Source organism: Alternaria hordeiaustralica (assembly GCF_023758085.1).
Source record: "Alternaria hordeiaustralica strain BMP 2776 chromosome Unknown scaffold_1, whole genome shotgun sequence".
Lineage (NCBI taxonomy): Eukaryota > Fungi > Ascomycota > Dothideomycetes > Pleosporales > Pleosporaceae > Alternaria > Alternaria hordeiaustralica.
The window spans coordinates 302473-317964 of NW_026056773.1; the positions used below are offsets into that span (position 1 = coordinate 302473).

General features: G+C 53.5%; 5 protein-coding genes across 5 annotated transcripts; all 5 read right to left on the minus strand.

Moving 5' to 3' along the window:
- Positions 1–57: 57 nt before the first annotated feature.
- J4E84_000111 (uncharacterized protein) lies at positions 58–4016 on the minus strand (the record flags this gene model as incomplete). Its single annotated transcript, XM_049382755.1, has 4 exons — positions 58–477; positions 602–912; positions 1745–3669; positions 4012–4016. The coding sequence occupies 4 exons, from the start codon at positions 4014–4016 to the stop codon at positions 58–60; spliced, it is 2661 nt and encodes an 886-aa protein (XP_049248273.1).
- Positions 4017–4063: 47 nt separating this feature from the next.
- Positions 4064–6507, minus strand: J4E84_000112 (uncharacterized protein; the record flags this gene model as incomplete). The annotated part of the gene is made up of 2 exons (XM_049382756.1): positions 4064–4849; positions 4915–6507. The coding sequence occupies 2 exons, from the start codon at positions 6505–6507 to the stop codon at positions 4064–4066; spliced, it is 2379 nt and encodes a 792-aa protein (XP_049248274.1).
- A 907-nt stretch (positions 6508–7414) lies between these two features.
- On the minus strand, positions 7415–10903 carry J4E84_000113 (uncharacterized protein; the record flags this gene model as incomplete). The annotated part of the gene is made up of 3 exons (XM_049382757.1): positions 7415–7741; positions 7792–10192; positions 10242–10903. 3 exons carry the CDS (start codon positions 10901–10903, stop codon positions 7415–7417), a joined length of 3390 nt encoding a protein of 1129 aa, XP_049248275.1.
- Positions 10904–12074: 1171 nt separating this feature from the next.
- Positions 12075–13023, minus strand: J4E84_000114 (uncharacterized protein; the record flags this gene model as incomplete). The annotated part of the gene is made up of 3 exons (XM_049382758.1): positions 12075–12242; positions 12301–12876; positions 12928–13023. 3 exons carry the CDS (start codon positions 13021–13023, stop codon positions 12075–12077), a joined length of 840 nt encoding a protein of 279 aa, XP_049248276.1.
- A 410-nt stretch (positions 13024–13433) lies between these two features.
- J4E84_000115 (uncharacterized protein) lies at positions 13434–15010 on the minus strand (the record flags this gene model as incomplete). Its single annotated transcript, XM_049382759.1, has 2 exons — positions 13434–14519; positions 14567–15010. The coding sequence occupies 2 exons, from the start codon at positions 15008–15010 to the stop codon at positions 13434–13436; spliced, it is 1530 nt and encodes a 509-aa protein (XP_049248277.1).
- Positions 15011–15492: the final 482 nt, after the last annotated feature.

The window sequence follows — 15492 nt, forward strand, 5'->3', positions numbered from 1 at the left end:
AGAACAAGTGCACTAGTTGTGACGATGGTCACTATGTAACTGATTACAAGCCCCCAACTAATCCCGCTGAAAAGCCCCCAAACTCTCATCGTTCCAGCTCAAAAACTGTCCATTAAAGCCCTTTACATCCTCCCCCTTCGCCACAGCCAACCTCGCCATAACATACCCTGGCTGCTCTGGCTTCAACAGTCCACCTTCTTTCTTCAGACCACTGAATTTAGTCCTGTCTTTCTCGCTCATACGCTCGTGGTGCACTTCACGGATCTCACGCTGCATCTCCGTGTCTACGACACCAGGGCGGATCGAAATGGTAGTAATGGAAGGCTCTTCTACAGATAGCGTGAGAGCGAGATGATTCAGCACAGCTTTTCCCGCGCCGTAGCAGCCCCAGCCTTGGTAGGCGGAGGTTGCGGCACCGGAGGAGGTTAGGAGGATAGTGCCGGAGGTTTTGCGCAGAGAGGGCAGAGCGGCTTGTACCTAAATAGAGCAGTGTATTAGTCTATTGCATGAAGCCAGGTTAAGTAATGTTGATGTTGAAGGTCTGAGTAAGTATCGTCGATAGAAGAAGAAATGAATAGATCAGAACGAGATTTCGACTTACCATGCCAACCGCACTAAAAACATTAACATCAAACCCCCTCCTCCACTCCTCCGCACTACTATCTCCCACCTTCTTCACCGGATCCAGCGTCCCGTGATTCACAATCAGCGAATCAATGCGTCCCCACCGCTCATTTGCCAGATCAACAGCTTTCTGCGGGAGCGAAGCATCCGCCATATCGCCAGCGAGTACAGCTACTCTCTCGTTTCCATATTGGGATTGAAGGGCAGACAGAGCCGATTCAGTACGCGAGACGAGGACGACTTTGTGGTTTCGCGAGAGGAGGTGGTGCGCAATGGCTTGACCGATGCCTACGAGAGTGGATTAGTAAGGGAATTGACGGTATGAGAGTCTGCGTTGGTGTTGACTAGGTACGCTTGCACGTGTAGCTTTTTTTTTACACGTCTGGGGGGTTTGCAGACCACGGAAGTGTAATGCATATTTGACTAGAACAGAAGCGAGGTGATGGAGAATTTAGTGAATAGATAAATACCTCGAGAAGCTCCGGTAAGAATAACGACCATTTCTTTGAATTCACTCATCTTCACTGTTGTTTGGGTGGGTTAAGTTCATATGTCGGGACGGATCGGAAAGGTTGTGCTCGCGTTGGAGGGGCACGTCATATTAGTCAGCTTCTTGCCAGACACTGCCCGTCTGCCGTCGTCCGCGAGTCCAATTAAACGGCGTCTTTTTAAATTATTAGCCCTGCCAGCAAGTACAACACTGCGACAACTACATTACTCCGACAGCTGCAAGAGTGCGACAGCTTACAATACTGCGACAACTACACTACTGCGACAACACAACCAACACTCTAGCAAACAAGACCCAAGCTATTACAACCATATTAATTCTTGCTAAACGATACTACCTCTACGATACAACACGCCCATCGCGCTTTATACAAGAGTCAAGCTCAGCCTCGCAGTATGCTGTCAAACCGACATCGCAGTGCCTTCCGGGCAGCTCGCAGAACTACCTGACCCGCTTCCCTTGGAATCCACGGTGGAAGTGCTGCCGCCGACCATACTTCATGCTTGCCCGGGTATACCAGAGCTGGATTTACATTCTCAATGAAGTATTCGACTAGCGCATGACAAGCAGGACAGCACTTCTGCGATACTGGTAGGGCGTTCATCTTACCCTTTAGTGCATCCGTAGTTGTTTTACCAGGGAGCTGCAGGTGAGCCTTGCTTAGTGGTGCAGACGCGGAATTGATATCGACGTCTAGGATATCAGCCTGCTTCTTGGCTAGTAAGGCAAGACTCAGTAGGACTGTTTCGCAGTGGTAGGTACCAGTGAAGTTTGTAGCTTCTGCTTGTTCGTTTTCAAACTTTGCGGAGTAGCCATCGCCATTTCTTAGCAGCCATGTTCTGATCTTTTGGCATTCGTCCGTTGTAAGCTTCTCTCCAGATGGCAATGTGAAGTTCTCCAGAAAACTCTTTATGATCAATCTCCTGTCCTGGTGCTCTTGACGAGTTTCAAAGTGTTGGAACTTCGCTTGCTGCCAGTAAGTTCTGAGAACTTTGTTGCGGGGTGCCTGTCTGCCTTCACTCCGGAGATCCAGGATCGCTGTCCAGTGTAAACATATCAGATCCAGCCATGCCATTGCTGCGTGCTCCCACTGCTGTCTCTCGGCAAGAGAGTCGAGCTGCTCGAACTCGGGGTCGATCGTTTGTTGCTTTTTAAGTGGGGTCGAGGATCCAGGGAGGCCTTTGGTATCTTGAGCAATGTCGCCGGTCTTCATTGCATTCTTTATCATATGAACCTTTCTCAAAAGCCCTAGGTTTGTATACAAGTACTTGCGGAGCGACTTCTTGAACTGTGTCAAAACATCAAGCCAGAAACCTGCTTGTTTCGAAAAATGATCGAGATAGTGACCTGCGAGTGCAATTTCGTCGCTTGCGGGACTTCCTGGAAGTGCGTCGTAATTGCTGATCTTGAACAATTGTGAATTTCGCACTGCAGCTGCGAGCCACTCGAAGCAGGCAACTAGGTTGTCGAGCACTGCACTAAGAATGTCCTGCAAAAGACTAGCAGTATGTTGGTTGTAGACAGTCGATTCGCCGGTGTTCAGGAGGTCCTTGAACTGGGTGAGTGGTTTGATGATTTTTCGGGTATTTTCCAGTGCCTCTTGAGTACGGCAGGGCAGTTTGTCTGCATTGGCTGATGACCGACGTTCCAGAAACTTGATCGTTGCAACGATCATTTTCCGCTGGATTTCGGTAAAGTTTGAGTAGAGAACATCGCGGGCGTCACCCAGAAGCAATGACCTGAAGTGGTAACCTTCCTGCAGCATGAAGTCGTCAAGGTCACCGCCAGGCTTGCTTAGATAGTCGTAAAAGTTGCGGTCTTTGCTGCCTTTCTGGATGCGCGAAGCTATCTTGGCGGTCGAGGTCAAGAGCACGTAGTTACGTAACTGGTCTCTGGCCAATGCAGTTGTACCCTTTGATGTTTGTTCGTAGGTCGCCTTGATCAAGTGCACGAGATTGGCTGCATGCTGAGAGAAACTGACAGTTGTCCGGGGATACGTCACTCCTTCCAGATGTCTCTCTGTCTTGGAAAGCAACCAACAGCCAATTGAGTCTCCCATACCATCGGCAGTAGTCAATGGAATATGGACTTGTAGGGCAGGGTGATGCTCTTTCTCGTCCAACGTCTTGCTTCGCTGTTCATTGCAGAGGCTCTGCACATACCCAACAGGCTCGCTCTCTTCTTCCGCTTCAGAGGCAGTATCATCTTCTGTGAGCAATACGCCGCTGTCATCGCACACTGTTTGGAACAGAATCTCTCCTGCGTCTGATGCTGTCACGGCGACAACTTCTACATCACGGACTAACAAGTTGGTAAGCTTCTCTGCGAACGGGTATAGCTTGTTGTTTGAATGCCCGGAATCGGTAGTATTCGTACTGACCGTGGCCTTCTTCTTGAGAGGATTCGTCCAGGCCAGTACAGTTGTGAGGAAACGAAATTCGTAGAGTTCCTCCTTGGTGAGGAACTTGTCCTTGAGCCCGTACTGGAATTCGCTCATCGTGACTCGTACTGCTGCAGTTGAGAGCTTACCGCAGCTAGAGTAGTTAGGGGGTGGTGTGCTGAAATTGTCCGGCGTCAATTCCGGTTCAAGTGTGCGAGTGGAAGTTCAGCTCAGCCGCGATTTGGTAAATGTCCGTGGTCTTGGATCGTGAATGCAGAAGCCTTGGAGGAAAAAGATGTTCCCTAGTACTGCCTTCACAGTAGAGTCATACTTGGCTACCATGGTTGAGTACCTAGGTATGGATTCGACCATCCCTACGAACCCCGGCAAACCATTGTTTAAGCGAATCGTTCCATGGTACTGGTGATGAGTGTTAATCGTTTGTCATTCCAAAGTCATTATCATAGGAAAGCCATATCCATCTATCTACAAATACTTCATAATCATAACTCCGTCGTCACAATCCCTAAAACCCGCGCCCCCACACCTTAATACCCATAAGCCTTGCTCGTAGCTCTCGGCCGTCCAGCCAACGTAGCGATATCATCTGGGTTAACAGGCGCCTGAGGCCTGCCACTCAGCGTATCAACCGTCTCCTTAAGCGCCATCCAGAACTCATGCTTGGGGCGGCGACGGTGCCACTCCGTCTCCCTCTTCTCCACTTGCTCCATTGGCGAGAAGAGGAGCTTGCTGCCCTTAATACCGATGACGCTGATAGACATGGAGTCGTCTTCGATCTCGTCGGGGTCCATGCCGGCGTAGTTTTCGAGATGTTGCATGGCCTTGATGGCGAACCTGACGGCACGGACACGGTCCATGGGGGAGGGGATGGTGCCTTGTTGGAAGTGGCCGGGTACTCCGTGACGGGATTCGAATTTGCCTTGGCCGGCTTCCGCGATCATTTGGGCGATAATTTGCACGTTGTAGGTCTTGGATGCCTTTTCGTTGACTAGGATTACCTTACCAGACCTGCTGATACCCTTGTCCTTCTTGAAGACCTCGCGGAGGTGGTCAATGTCGCGGTCGAGCATCTTGAGGCTGATGCCTTCTTCGGGAGTGTATACGCCCATAGCTCCGATACTGAGACCGGCGACTGTTGCGATGTAGCCTGACTCACCACCTTGAGTCTCGATAACGAAGACACGACGACGAGATGCTGATGCCGATTGACGGCAGGCATCGGAGTATTGGATGAGTGCGTTCAGGCAGGTATCTGAACCGATGGAGTACTCTGTTCCTGGGACGTTGTTCGAGATGGTGGCAGGGATGATGACCTAAAGTCTAGTTAGCATGCTGCTTATCGAGTGGCTGAAACTACATCATCAGGATATGCACTCACCATAGGAATCTTGAAAGACTTGTAGTACTCGCGTGCTTTCCTCAGCTCCGAAACAGCTGTGAACGCTTCGAAACCACCAACAACGAACAGGGACTGGATGTTGAACTTCTTGAAGACGAACGCAACAGTCTCGAGATCCTCACTAGGGAGCCCACGGTTCGTTCCGATCTCAGATCCACCCTTGGAGGCCCAGGTCTCAGCGTCAATCCACTTGATGTCTCGCACCGCACCAACTGGCTCATCGGAGTGGTGGCGGATTATGCCAGGGAAACCGTTGTGGAGCGCGACTGGTGTGTGGCCGCGGGCAATGCAGTGTGCAACCGCAGCACGGGTCGCTGCGTTCATACCTCCAGCTGGGGCTCCGACGTGGATGATGCCGACGCGCATGCGCTTGTTCTCTGGTAATAGAAGGTCTGGCTGATCTTGTGCGGTGGTGATTTGGTAGGCCTGGTATTGTTGCTCGAACTCGGTATCACGGAGCTGCATGGCCCTGGAGAAGTTCTTGTTCTCGATGGCTACAGCGACTTCCTTGGTTTGCGCAACAGCCTCGAGGAGCGGCCGTCGGACGATCTTGTTCTCTTGCATACAGATGACCGGGCTGGGTGTGTCGGGTGTAGCCTCCAACACCGCCTTGACAGCTTCAACACCTTGGAGTGTCGCAAGCATACGGTCGTAGGCGCAGGGCGTACCTCCACGCTGGACGTGTCCGAGAGTTGTCACGCGTGTGTCGAGCTTCGCCTCCTTCGCCAGAATGTCCTTGACCTGTTCTGAGGTGATCTTGTTCAGGTTGCGATCGATGGCACCCTCGGCGACCACGACAATGGTCTTCCGCTTGCCCATTTGTCTCTGCTTCTTGATCTGTTTGCACATCTGCTCCTGCCAGCCTTCGCTTGGTGGGTTCTCGGGTGTGAAGACGAAGTCGGCGCCTGTTGCGACACCGGCGCTGAGTGCGAGCCAACCGCAGTGTCGACCCATAACTTCGATAACGAAAGCACGCTGATGGCTGACGGCGGTGGTGTCGACTGAGTCGATGGCTTCGCAGATACGTCCGAGCGAGGTGTAGCAGCCAATGGTAGCGTCGGTCATGGAAAGGTCGTTGTCAATGGAGCCGACGAGACCGACAATGTTCAGGTGCTTGAAGGGCTCAACCTGCTCCTGTGTGAGCTGCTTCTCTTCCACCAGCTCCTTCAGCAGTTCCGGCCACTCCGCGCGGAACTTGTCAGCACCTGTGAGGGATCCGTCACCACCGCAGATAATCAGCGCATCGATGCCCTTGATGATCATGTTCTTCGCGGCCGTCCGGCGGCCTTCGCGCTGCATGAACTCCATGCATCGTGCTGTGCCAATGAGGGTACCACCTTCTGACAGGAAGCCTCTGACGTCTTCCCAGTGCATCTCCTTGATCATGTCTCCGCCCTTGACTAGACCGTCGTAACCCTCGTATATAGCGAAGGCCTCGCAGTTGTTGTGAATCGCCATACGCACTACAGCGCGTACCGCTCCGTTCATGCCGGGCGCGTCACCTCCGCTCGTCATGACTCCAATGCGCCTCTTCTTGCCATCGAGGGGCGGCGGGATCTCGGTGGGCGCCATGTTGTGAGTCTGGGTGTTGTTGATTGGGGTATTAGGCGGGGTGAGAGGTGTAGATTGAAGTTGAGGTAGCAAGTGGAGGCTGGAGGTAGTCGCAGCTGGATGCGAAGGTCCGAAGAGATATTTGGCCGTGGGTCAGTATGAGGTCAATGTGGATTCACCTGTCTAGTTGGAAAAGTTAAGACGCCGAGAAGAAGCGGGTCCCTACGTGTTGGGAAGATTCAGGTCTCAACGGTGGTTGGAGGGGTAGCTTTGCCGAGTCCTGGGTGGTTGTGAGTAGCAGAGGTAATACGATTAGTTGGTGATTAGATGACCTCTACGTAGTGTTTATGTATCATAGGCAACAGTTTTAGGTATTACTCAAACTGGCGATAAGGTGATGGGAGTCGGAGCATGGGTCGCGGCGTCGCGCGCATATGACGTGGGAGCTCCAAAAGAAAAGAGCTCCCCGGTCCGTCAAGTGGGGTCACACCACTCCGCCGATCAGCCCGAGCCTCGAAGGATCGTCTGGCGAACTCCAACACCGGCCACCGGCACGTTCCTGGCATCGCACGACCTTTTCGTCGCTTGAATGGGTGTCGGTTGCATGCCAACAATGGCCAAGATGGCGAGACATTGCCTGCGCCACGGTCACCGTACGACTATTGTGACATGTTCTTCTTAGCCATCACCCCACGCGGCCTCTTCCGGCGAAGGCGTCCCAGCATCACGATCACAGGGAGGTACGATTGGCCGCGAATTACAATGATTTATTGGTATCACTCTATGTCGGACCAAACGCGTCCAATCGCTGTGCAGATGCTCAATCACCTTTTCCTCACGAACCCAAGCGTTTCCAAGTGCATGCTATGACTGCATTACCAAATCCAAAGACTCCAACCTGCAAACATCTATCGTTACCACCTCGCCTCTAGAAAGCACCAACCTCCTGACCCTCCCTTGCCAGCGTCTCAAACACCCTTGGTGGCAGCTTGTACTTGATCAATCCAGCAAAGACCATCAGGTCCTTTGCCTTTTGCAGGAGCTGATCAGCGAGAACCTTGCGCATCTTGTCCTCGAACTGTCCGGATAGAAGACGCTCACGATGTCTCGAGCAGCAGCCGATGCACCAGAGAAGAACGTTGCCAATGTTGCGCGAGATTTCTTGTGGGTATGAGTTGAAGCTGTTGGCGGTGGCGCGGATGTCGCTGACATTTCCGTTGGCTGACAGAGGAAGAATGCGGAGGTTCTCGATTTGCTGCGGAATGTTAGTGATTGATTGTGAGAGACAGTGAAGTGAGAACTTACGCCGAGTGCGGCCATGAAGTCGCCGGCTTCAATGATCTTCTTCGCGTTGTTGAGCTGGAATAGTATCCCAACTGTATCGCGGTTCATCTGCGACACCTTCCTCCACCATAGGCTGTTCGCGTCATATAACGCAAGAACCTTCTGCGCGAGCTCGACAGGATCGTCTGTTCCCAGCATGCTCAAGCTCGACGAAGTCAGATCAGTTCGTTGTTGTTGTTGCTGTTGTGACTCCGCAGCTGTCAGACGCGGCTTCAACGGCTCCAGACGGAGAGGCTCTTGACCGAGTTCTACAGAGAGTGCCTCAGCCAGCGCGCGGTTCAGGATCGTTACGACACTGTCGTACTCGCCAGCAAGATGGCAGAGTAGAATGGCGTCGTTAATGCGTCCGTTGTCGTCTGCCATTCTCGCGGCTTCGCTAGTGATGGTGTTCAACAAGCCCATCTCGCCATCTAGCTTGAGCAACGGCACGCGCTCCTGGATAAGACCCGGTGTCGTCTCGCCGTTAGATTTGACGTCGCCCAACAAGGTAGAGAACTCGCGCGTTTCAAGGACAAGTTCGCGAAGAGCTTCATGGCAGAGTTCTGCCTGTTGTCGGCCTGCTTCGCCTGGTAGATCCGCATTCATGCAGATCAGCACCAAGTAGTCGGCCGCCGCATCAGCTCGAGCAGCACGGAAGTCGCTTGTGTAGTGGCCGACGATGCGTCCAAAGTTAAGCTGTGGTTGTTGCCGCGTAGTGAAGGTCATGATCTCTCCACCTGCAGTCGTCCAGTCCGACACGCGGATGAGGCCGTAGTAGTCTAGAGCGACCGCGAAATGAACCGCAGAGACGTAGTTGTGGGTGTAGAGGTAGTTGATAGCTGGCTCGAACAGGCCAGCCAGCGTAGCGAGATAGAAGTAAACTCCATAGCCGCCCGATGATTCAGCGTCGTCGTTCATGAAGTGGCGCTGGCCGATGTCTTTGATGACTGTTCTCAGTTCTTCCAAGCCGAAGATCTCGCCGGCATTTTCCTCAGCGCGGTTTCCCTCGCGGGCCAGGTTGAACTGCAGCCATACCCAGTCGTCCATGTTCTCCCTGATCGGCTCCAGGTTGCGCTTGCTCATATCACATCGACCAACGATCTTGTAGCAAGCCAGTCGGTAAGGGTCCTCTGGCGTCTTCAAGCGGGTCCTCTGGGCATGTGTGTGAGCGACCTTCTGTTGCGTATCGGGGTTCAGTCTTCGGTCCGGATCGCTGGCGTATTGGGATATCGCCGCCTGGAAGTTTCGGTCGGTGTTCTGGAAGAAGTTCCTCTTCTCTCGTACATATTCAGCAGCCTCGGTAAGCAGACCACCCTTCAGGAGGAAGAATATGATGATCCAGGGAAACTCTTCACCAGCTTCGCCTATCCGTTGGAATAGCTCAGTGTCTGCGCCAAGCTCCTTGAATGCAGCCTTTGCTCTCACGAAGCCTCGGATCTTGTTGAGCATTGAGGGAACACCACCAACAAGCGCCTCCGCGGGGTTTCTCCGTAGGACGTCTTCCACCTGCTCCAGGAACCTGCTTTCAAGGTACTTTCGAGACCCATCGAGTATACGCTTGCGCATGCGAACGCTAGCAGCAGAGTTTGGTTGTTCGTCCAGGTAGTCTCTGGCGAAACTTCGCTCTTTCGGTTGGCTCGAGCCAGGGTTGGATGCCTCGAGTTCGGTCTTCTCGCCGGTGATAGAGATGAGCGTTCCGTAGGCGCGTGTGAACTGGTCCGAGTATTCTGTACCGGCAGCCTTCTCTACATCAGAGAACGCATGGAGTACCGAGAATGTACTCTCCCGCAGCCTGGACTCGTTGAGTTTCTTGACCTCTTCCATAAACTTCTCTTGCTTGTCACGGGCGTATCGATCCTGAGGAGCAGCTTGTCCGCCCATGACTGACTTGTCGGAAGAATCGCGCCCACCAAGAACGCTCTGGGAAGCACCGAGAACGGGCGGTCCCGCAGCAGATGCTCCAAAGGTTGATCGTCCGTTAACAGATGCACCGTTGGGGCCCATAGAACGGCCCTTGCGTCCAGTCGCGCGTCCAAAAGCTCCGCGAGCTGTGCTGCCGAATGCGCCGCTCTGAGATGCTGCCATGTCTTCGCTCTGTCGGCCAAGTCCAAAGTGTTCGTAGATCCTTTGTCTCTGCTTGTCCCATTCAATCTGAACATTGTCTTCGAGGAACGTGTCGAAGTCGCGCTTGGATTGCTCGAGTCCTTCCTGGATTAGCGCCAGGGTTGATTGTGAGTGCAGGTTAGAGATGTAGCCGTCGACGTCGTTGTCGAAGAGGTTCTGTGCCTGACTGGGTGCGGCGAGTCCGGCCTGCGAGGAGAATTGGTTGAGGTCGCGGAGGGTGCTACCCATCTTCACGCCTGAGGCGGAGAGTAGGTAGTGTCTGGAAGCAGTCAGCATGTGGTCACACATCGCATTCAGTTTCAACTTACGCAGCGCGATCCTGTGAGCGGTCCTGGACCTGGTCGGCTGAGGGACCGCCAGCGCCCAGGTTGCGCACCTTGCGTGCGATGTCTCCAAGGCCCAACTGCAAGGACGGCAGCTCGTCAAAGTTGGTCGTGCCATTCTCGCCAGCATTGCGCTTTCGCCCTCGCTCGAGCAAATTATCGAAGTGAGCTGAGCGACCGGTGCCAGCGTTTGCCTGGGCCAGTGACGTGCCCTGTTGTTGCTGCTGCTGTTGTTGGGGTTGCTGCTGGTTCGAGGTAGCGCCGAAGAGAGACGATTGACCGAATCCGCTCGTCTGTTGCGCGTTGTTGGTTGTTGATTGCGACGCCGTGTTGTTGAACAGCCCAAGGCTGCTGGGTTGCGTTTGTGTTTGCGGCTGCGAAGTCGATCCGGCGCCAGCGAACAGTGAGGATGTCGTGGTCGTAGCTGGCTTTACTCCGCCCAATCCACTGAAAAGTCCGCCTCCTAGGCCTCCACTGCTTGGTGCCTGTGTCGTACCAGATTGCGCATTCGAAGTTCCGCCGCCCAGGTTGCCAAACAAGCTTGATCCGGTACCGCCTGATCCGCCGGTTGCTGTTCCAAACAGTCCTCCACCGGATGCTCCAGTAGAGGCGGGCTGCGAGCCTCCAAGATTGCCGAAAAGCGACATGGTGGTGTGTTGGGCGGTGTTGTTGATGGTCCCGAAAACAAACCTGGAGAAACGAGATCGCGTTGTTCAAGCTTGAGAGCTCGGACCCTCGCGATCCCTGTCTTTCAGGTACCGCGTCGTGTGAAAGGACTAGTACCATCTCGTCCTCTCAAAGCATCACTAGATTCACACACGATCTCCGTCACGTACATGCTTGACCTCAGCCCGGTGAGAAGAGGGTTTACATGCTCGATGGAAAGTTGGCACAGCAGGCGCATGGCCACGCCTTGCAGTTCAAAGATGAGCCAGATGCGAGCGGGTGCATGACCGAATGATATAAAACTTTGTATGCTAGGTAGTAGCGGCACGCAAACGACTATACACACGCTCAGCCTCTGCTATGCGGTGTATAACGATCTTGACTCTGCAATATGCGCTAGCAAACGACTGATGACATGGGCTCTTCAAAAGCGATGACTTCTCGAGATAATCTTGGAACACTGCCATTACTTCCTAGTGATACACTTCTCTGACAATATGGTCGAACGTCTGCCATATCCGCCAGGCTACAGCATTCCTCTCTTAGACCCGTGGAGACACAACGGTCCCGCCCAATACTTTCGAGGTCTTCCGCATCTGCGCAATGGATGGTATCATGACAATCGAAAACTACATGATGTGAAAAGTTCGAAAGCTTTCATCTGGCCGAAAGACGGTAGAAAGGGTACCAAGCTAGGACGCTTCAAAGACATTCTCCAAGGCAAAGGCCCCGACATTTTCGTCACCTGTGCGGCTGATCCGAAAGACTTCGTGGCCAAGCGTCCATCACGAGCTCAATGGACCAGGCACACCCACCTCGACGGCCCTCACCAGCCCGGCTTCAGTGCTTCGAAGTTTGCTCCCTGGACAGAAGGGGGGATGTTGTCCGGTGGGCGTTCACGGAAAGAGGCCTACGACTTCCGGACCAGAAAGTACGTGAAGCGATACCCTGGAATGTGGACGGATGCGCTCTGGCAATCAGAACCATACAAGAATAGGGACTACAATACGTTCCCCGAAGCTATTCGACACATGGACGGGATTTGGTGGCAGGATGCACAACATCTGCCATGGGAACTCGGGGGTCCAGTCGAGAACGATGTCGGGAGAAATTTGTATTTCCAATGAGACATCGTCCCCTGGAGAAGCCTGTTCAGATGCAGCCTTCGTGGAAAGCCTCCCACACGGTTTCGGGAGCATCAGTCGTTCCAGCGACCTGTTTACCCCGTCTCGCGGTGGGCGTCAACGCCGAGTCATCCAGAAGTTTCCCGCATTTAGCACACGACGTTCCTTTCACAGTCTTGTACGCAGCAATCATATCCTGTAATAATTAGCATCCACCTAAAACATTTCCATGCCACACAATCCCATGTACATACCAACAGATACTTCAAATCATCTGGATTTGACCGTGATGCAATACATCTTGTGATAGCTAAAAAGGGCTCCGTAGTCCCCAGACACTCTGCGTTGAGTTTGTGCCGTCCGTTCGTGTCGCGCTCGATGCCAACGCGGAATTTCAACATGACGGAGCCGGATACGAAGCGTGTCTGGATGCTGCGATCCTCATCATTTGTCTCCACCTTGAGATTCGGATGCGCCTTCCTGAACTCGACCACAATCCTCTCGATATCCTCGTCAGTGACGATAGCACCGGTATCCTCTTTATTGTCCCCTCCCTGATTTTTCGTCGACTCCTTCGCCTTCCGTGCTCTTTCCGTCCAGCCATGAGAAGGTATCGAGACGCTTTCCGACAAATCCGCATTTGCGCCGAGGCTCTGCTTGACGTGTTCGAACGTGCTCTGTAATTCTGGTGACTTCCACTGGCTCTTGAGGGAATCGAGGTTCTTCTGTGAACCGAGTACGCCGTCAGCGTAGAGTTTATACGTCGCGGAACTGCGAGGGCGGTGGAAGGGCTCGATGATGCGGGGGATGGCTAGGCGCATGTCGCTGATCTATCGCATATTAACATAACTTATCCAGAGAAGGTGGCATGCGATCCTCACCTGCGCCTGGAGCTGCTCCAGTTGCGCGAGTGCTGCTGTACATTGCGCCTCGTCCCAGCCAGCGCCGGGCTGCGCTGCAACGTCAGGAGCGCCCATGGAATAATATCAAGATATAATCAAAAAGTAAAAGCGATAATGCGAAGGCGATTCAAAGGCGGGGATATGTGAAATAATAAGCTGCGATAATGTGAATGGTCGAGGCGTGCTGCGATTGAAGTGGAAAGAGCGACCCGTGGTTCAAGGACGCTTGACGATCGGAAGGTTCACCGGGCGCTCCTTCCCCACTCGCCGAACGCGTCTACGCGTAGTCACGATGCGGACAATGGATGCCACATGGGCATACTTGATAGCGCAGAGCTGTGAATAATGGCACATATTGGAGGGATGGATATTCCAAACATGTTTTGACTTGGTTCAAAGACGGCATCTCGCTGTAAGGATCGATTGACCATATTTGAAGAAATGTGTTGCGCCTAGATATATATACAATACAATCACAAGCTCCTCTATAACTTGGACTTCTCCTTCACAACACTCTCTTGAGGGCCGATGAGCGGGTCGTAGACATTCATGCCCAAAGTGTCATGAGGCACGGTAGCAGTGTGCATGCTGAGCCCTCTTGTGTCGAGCATCGAAGGGTTCAGGTCCGCAATGCTTGAAGCGCCAATCAAGCGCATGTTCATCTCCATCTCATCCTTCAGTAGCTGCATAGCACGGTCGACACCTGGCAAACCGTATGCAGACATGGCGTAAAGGAAAGGCCTACCGATGCCTACACCCTTGGCGCCGAGTGCGACAGCCTTGATAATGTCTGTCGCACGTCGAATACCGCCATCGATGTACACTTCGATGCGATCTTGCCAGCCGCGTGCGCGAAGAACCGGCATAACCTCAGCGAGTACTTCGACACCCGAGCGAGCGAAATCGAGTTGACGACCACCGTGGTTGGAAAGGACAACACCATCACAGCCAACCTCGACAGCGCGAATAACATCCTCAACGCACTGTACACCCTTGAGAATGATTGGCATCTTGGTAATGCTCCTGAACCACGGGATATCTTTCCAGCTAAGGCTCGGGTCAATGAAGGACGAGATGGCTCGTGCGGCGCCTTGACTACGATCCACATTGTCGCCGCCGGTGCTCTGGACGTTGCTGCCGACATCGTCGAACTTGCTCCGCATGTCTTTCTCGCGACGACCGAGCTGCGGTGCGTCGACGGTAATGAAGAGACCCTTGCAGCCGCGCTTCTCGGCGTGCTGCACAATACGCTTTGTGACCTCCCTGTCCTTGTTTACGTATAGCTGCAGCCATTGGACCTGACCGTCTTTTGCTTCGTCCATGATCTCGTCGAACGAGCATGACGCTAGTGTTGGTATCATCTGGACAACGTTGTGCTTGTGTGCGCCGCGCGTAAGGACGACCTCTCCCTCCGGGTTACCGAGCTTGCCCAGCGCTGTCGCGGTGACATAGAAGGGGATGTCGACTTTGGTGCCGAGCATTGTGGTGGACATGTCGACCTTCTCGACGTCGATGAGTACGCGTGGTCGGAACCAGATCTTGTGGAATGCGCTGTGGTTTTCGCGTAGTGTCTGCCAAAAGTCAGCTCAAATAATGGCAGTCGGTGAGATAGTCCTACGATTTCATCGTCGGCACCACTGGAGTAGTATGCCCATGCTGTCTTCTTCATGACTTTGCGCGCAACAGCCTCAAAGTCCATCAGGTTGTAGCATTGCTCCAGGATTGGCATGCGCGCAATGCGCTCCTGCCTCGCTTCCTCATCAGGATCGATCTCCTTCGCTTCTTCCTTGACGGTGTTCATGTCCACCTCGCCCAAGTGCTTGGACTTGTCGAGATACTTGTCGAGCGTGTCGGGCGGGTGGATTGGCTCAAATGCCTCAGTGCCATCCTTGCCAGCATACTTTAGGACAATCTTCTGGCCTCCGGGATGCTCAGGCAGAAACTCGGTGACATCGTAGGCGCGGCCGTGGATGATGACCCAGCATGATTCGGCGTTGTTGTGCTGGGCGACCTGCTCGCCGGTGAGCTTCACTTTCTGGGTGTTGTTGCTGTCGTGGTTCATCGTGGCGGCGGTGTGTCGAGCGCGAAATGTTGAAGGGCAGGTAATCAAGACGCGAAGATAGGCCAGAAAATATATGGAGCCGATCTAGGTTATTTCCAGACACTAGAGGGCTTGGACGAGCGGAAGGGCCAGGTTGGTGACGGCAGCATGGTTGGGGTAATAGCTCGGTACATTCATCCCCGCGGCCTTCGGATGCTGGTCGCGGAGACGCATCTGAGTTAGCACCCTAGCCCATGAGCTCGAGGCGAGATCGATTCCGGGCTTGTCGCATTAGGCATCCCGTCTCGGTCCTTCGCAGGCGGTTTTCTTGAGGATATATGTGTCGGCCAGGGACTGTCGTTCGTCGAGGGAGCTTAGTTGGGGTAGGTATTAACGTTCTCGTCGGTCGCGTGGAAGACTCCGTGCTGCTCCGAAACGCGGGGAAGAGACAGCTGGCTGGGCATGACGTGCATTGTTGACTGCCCGACACACAGCATCAACAT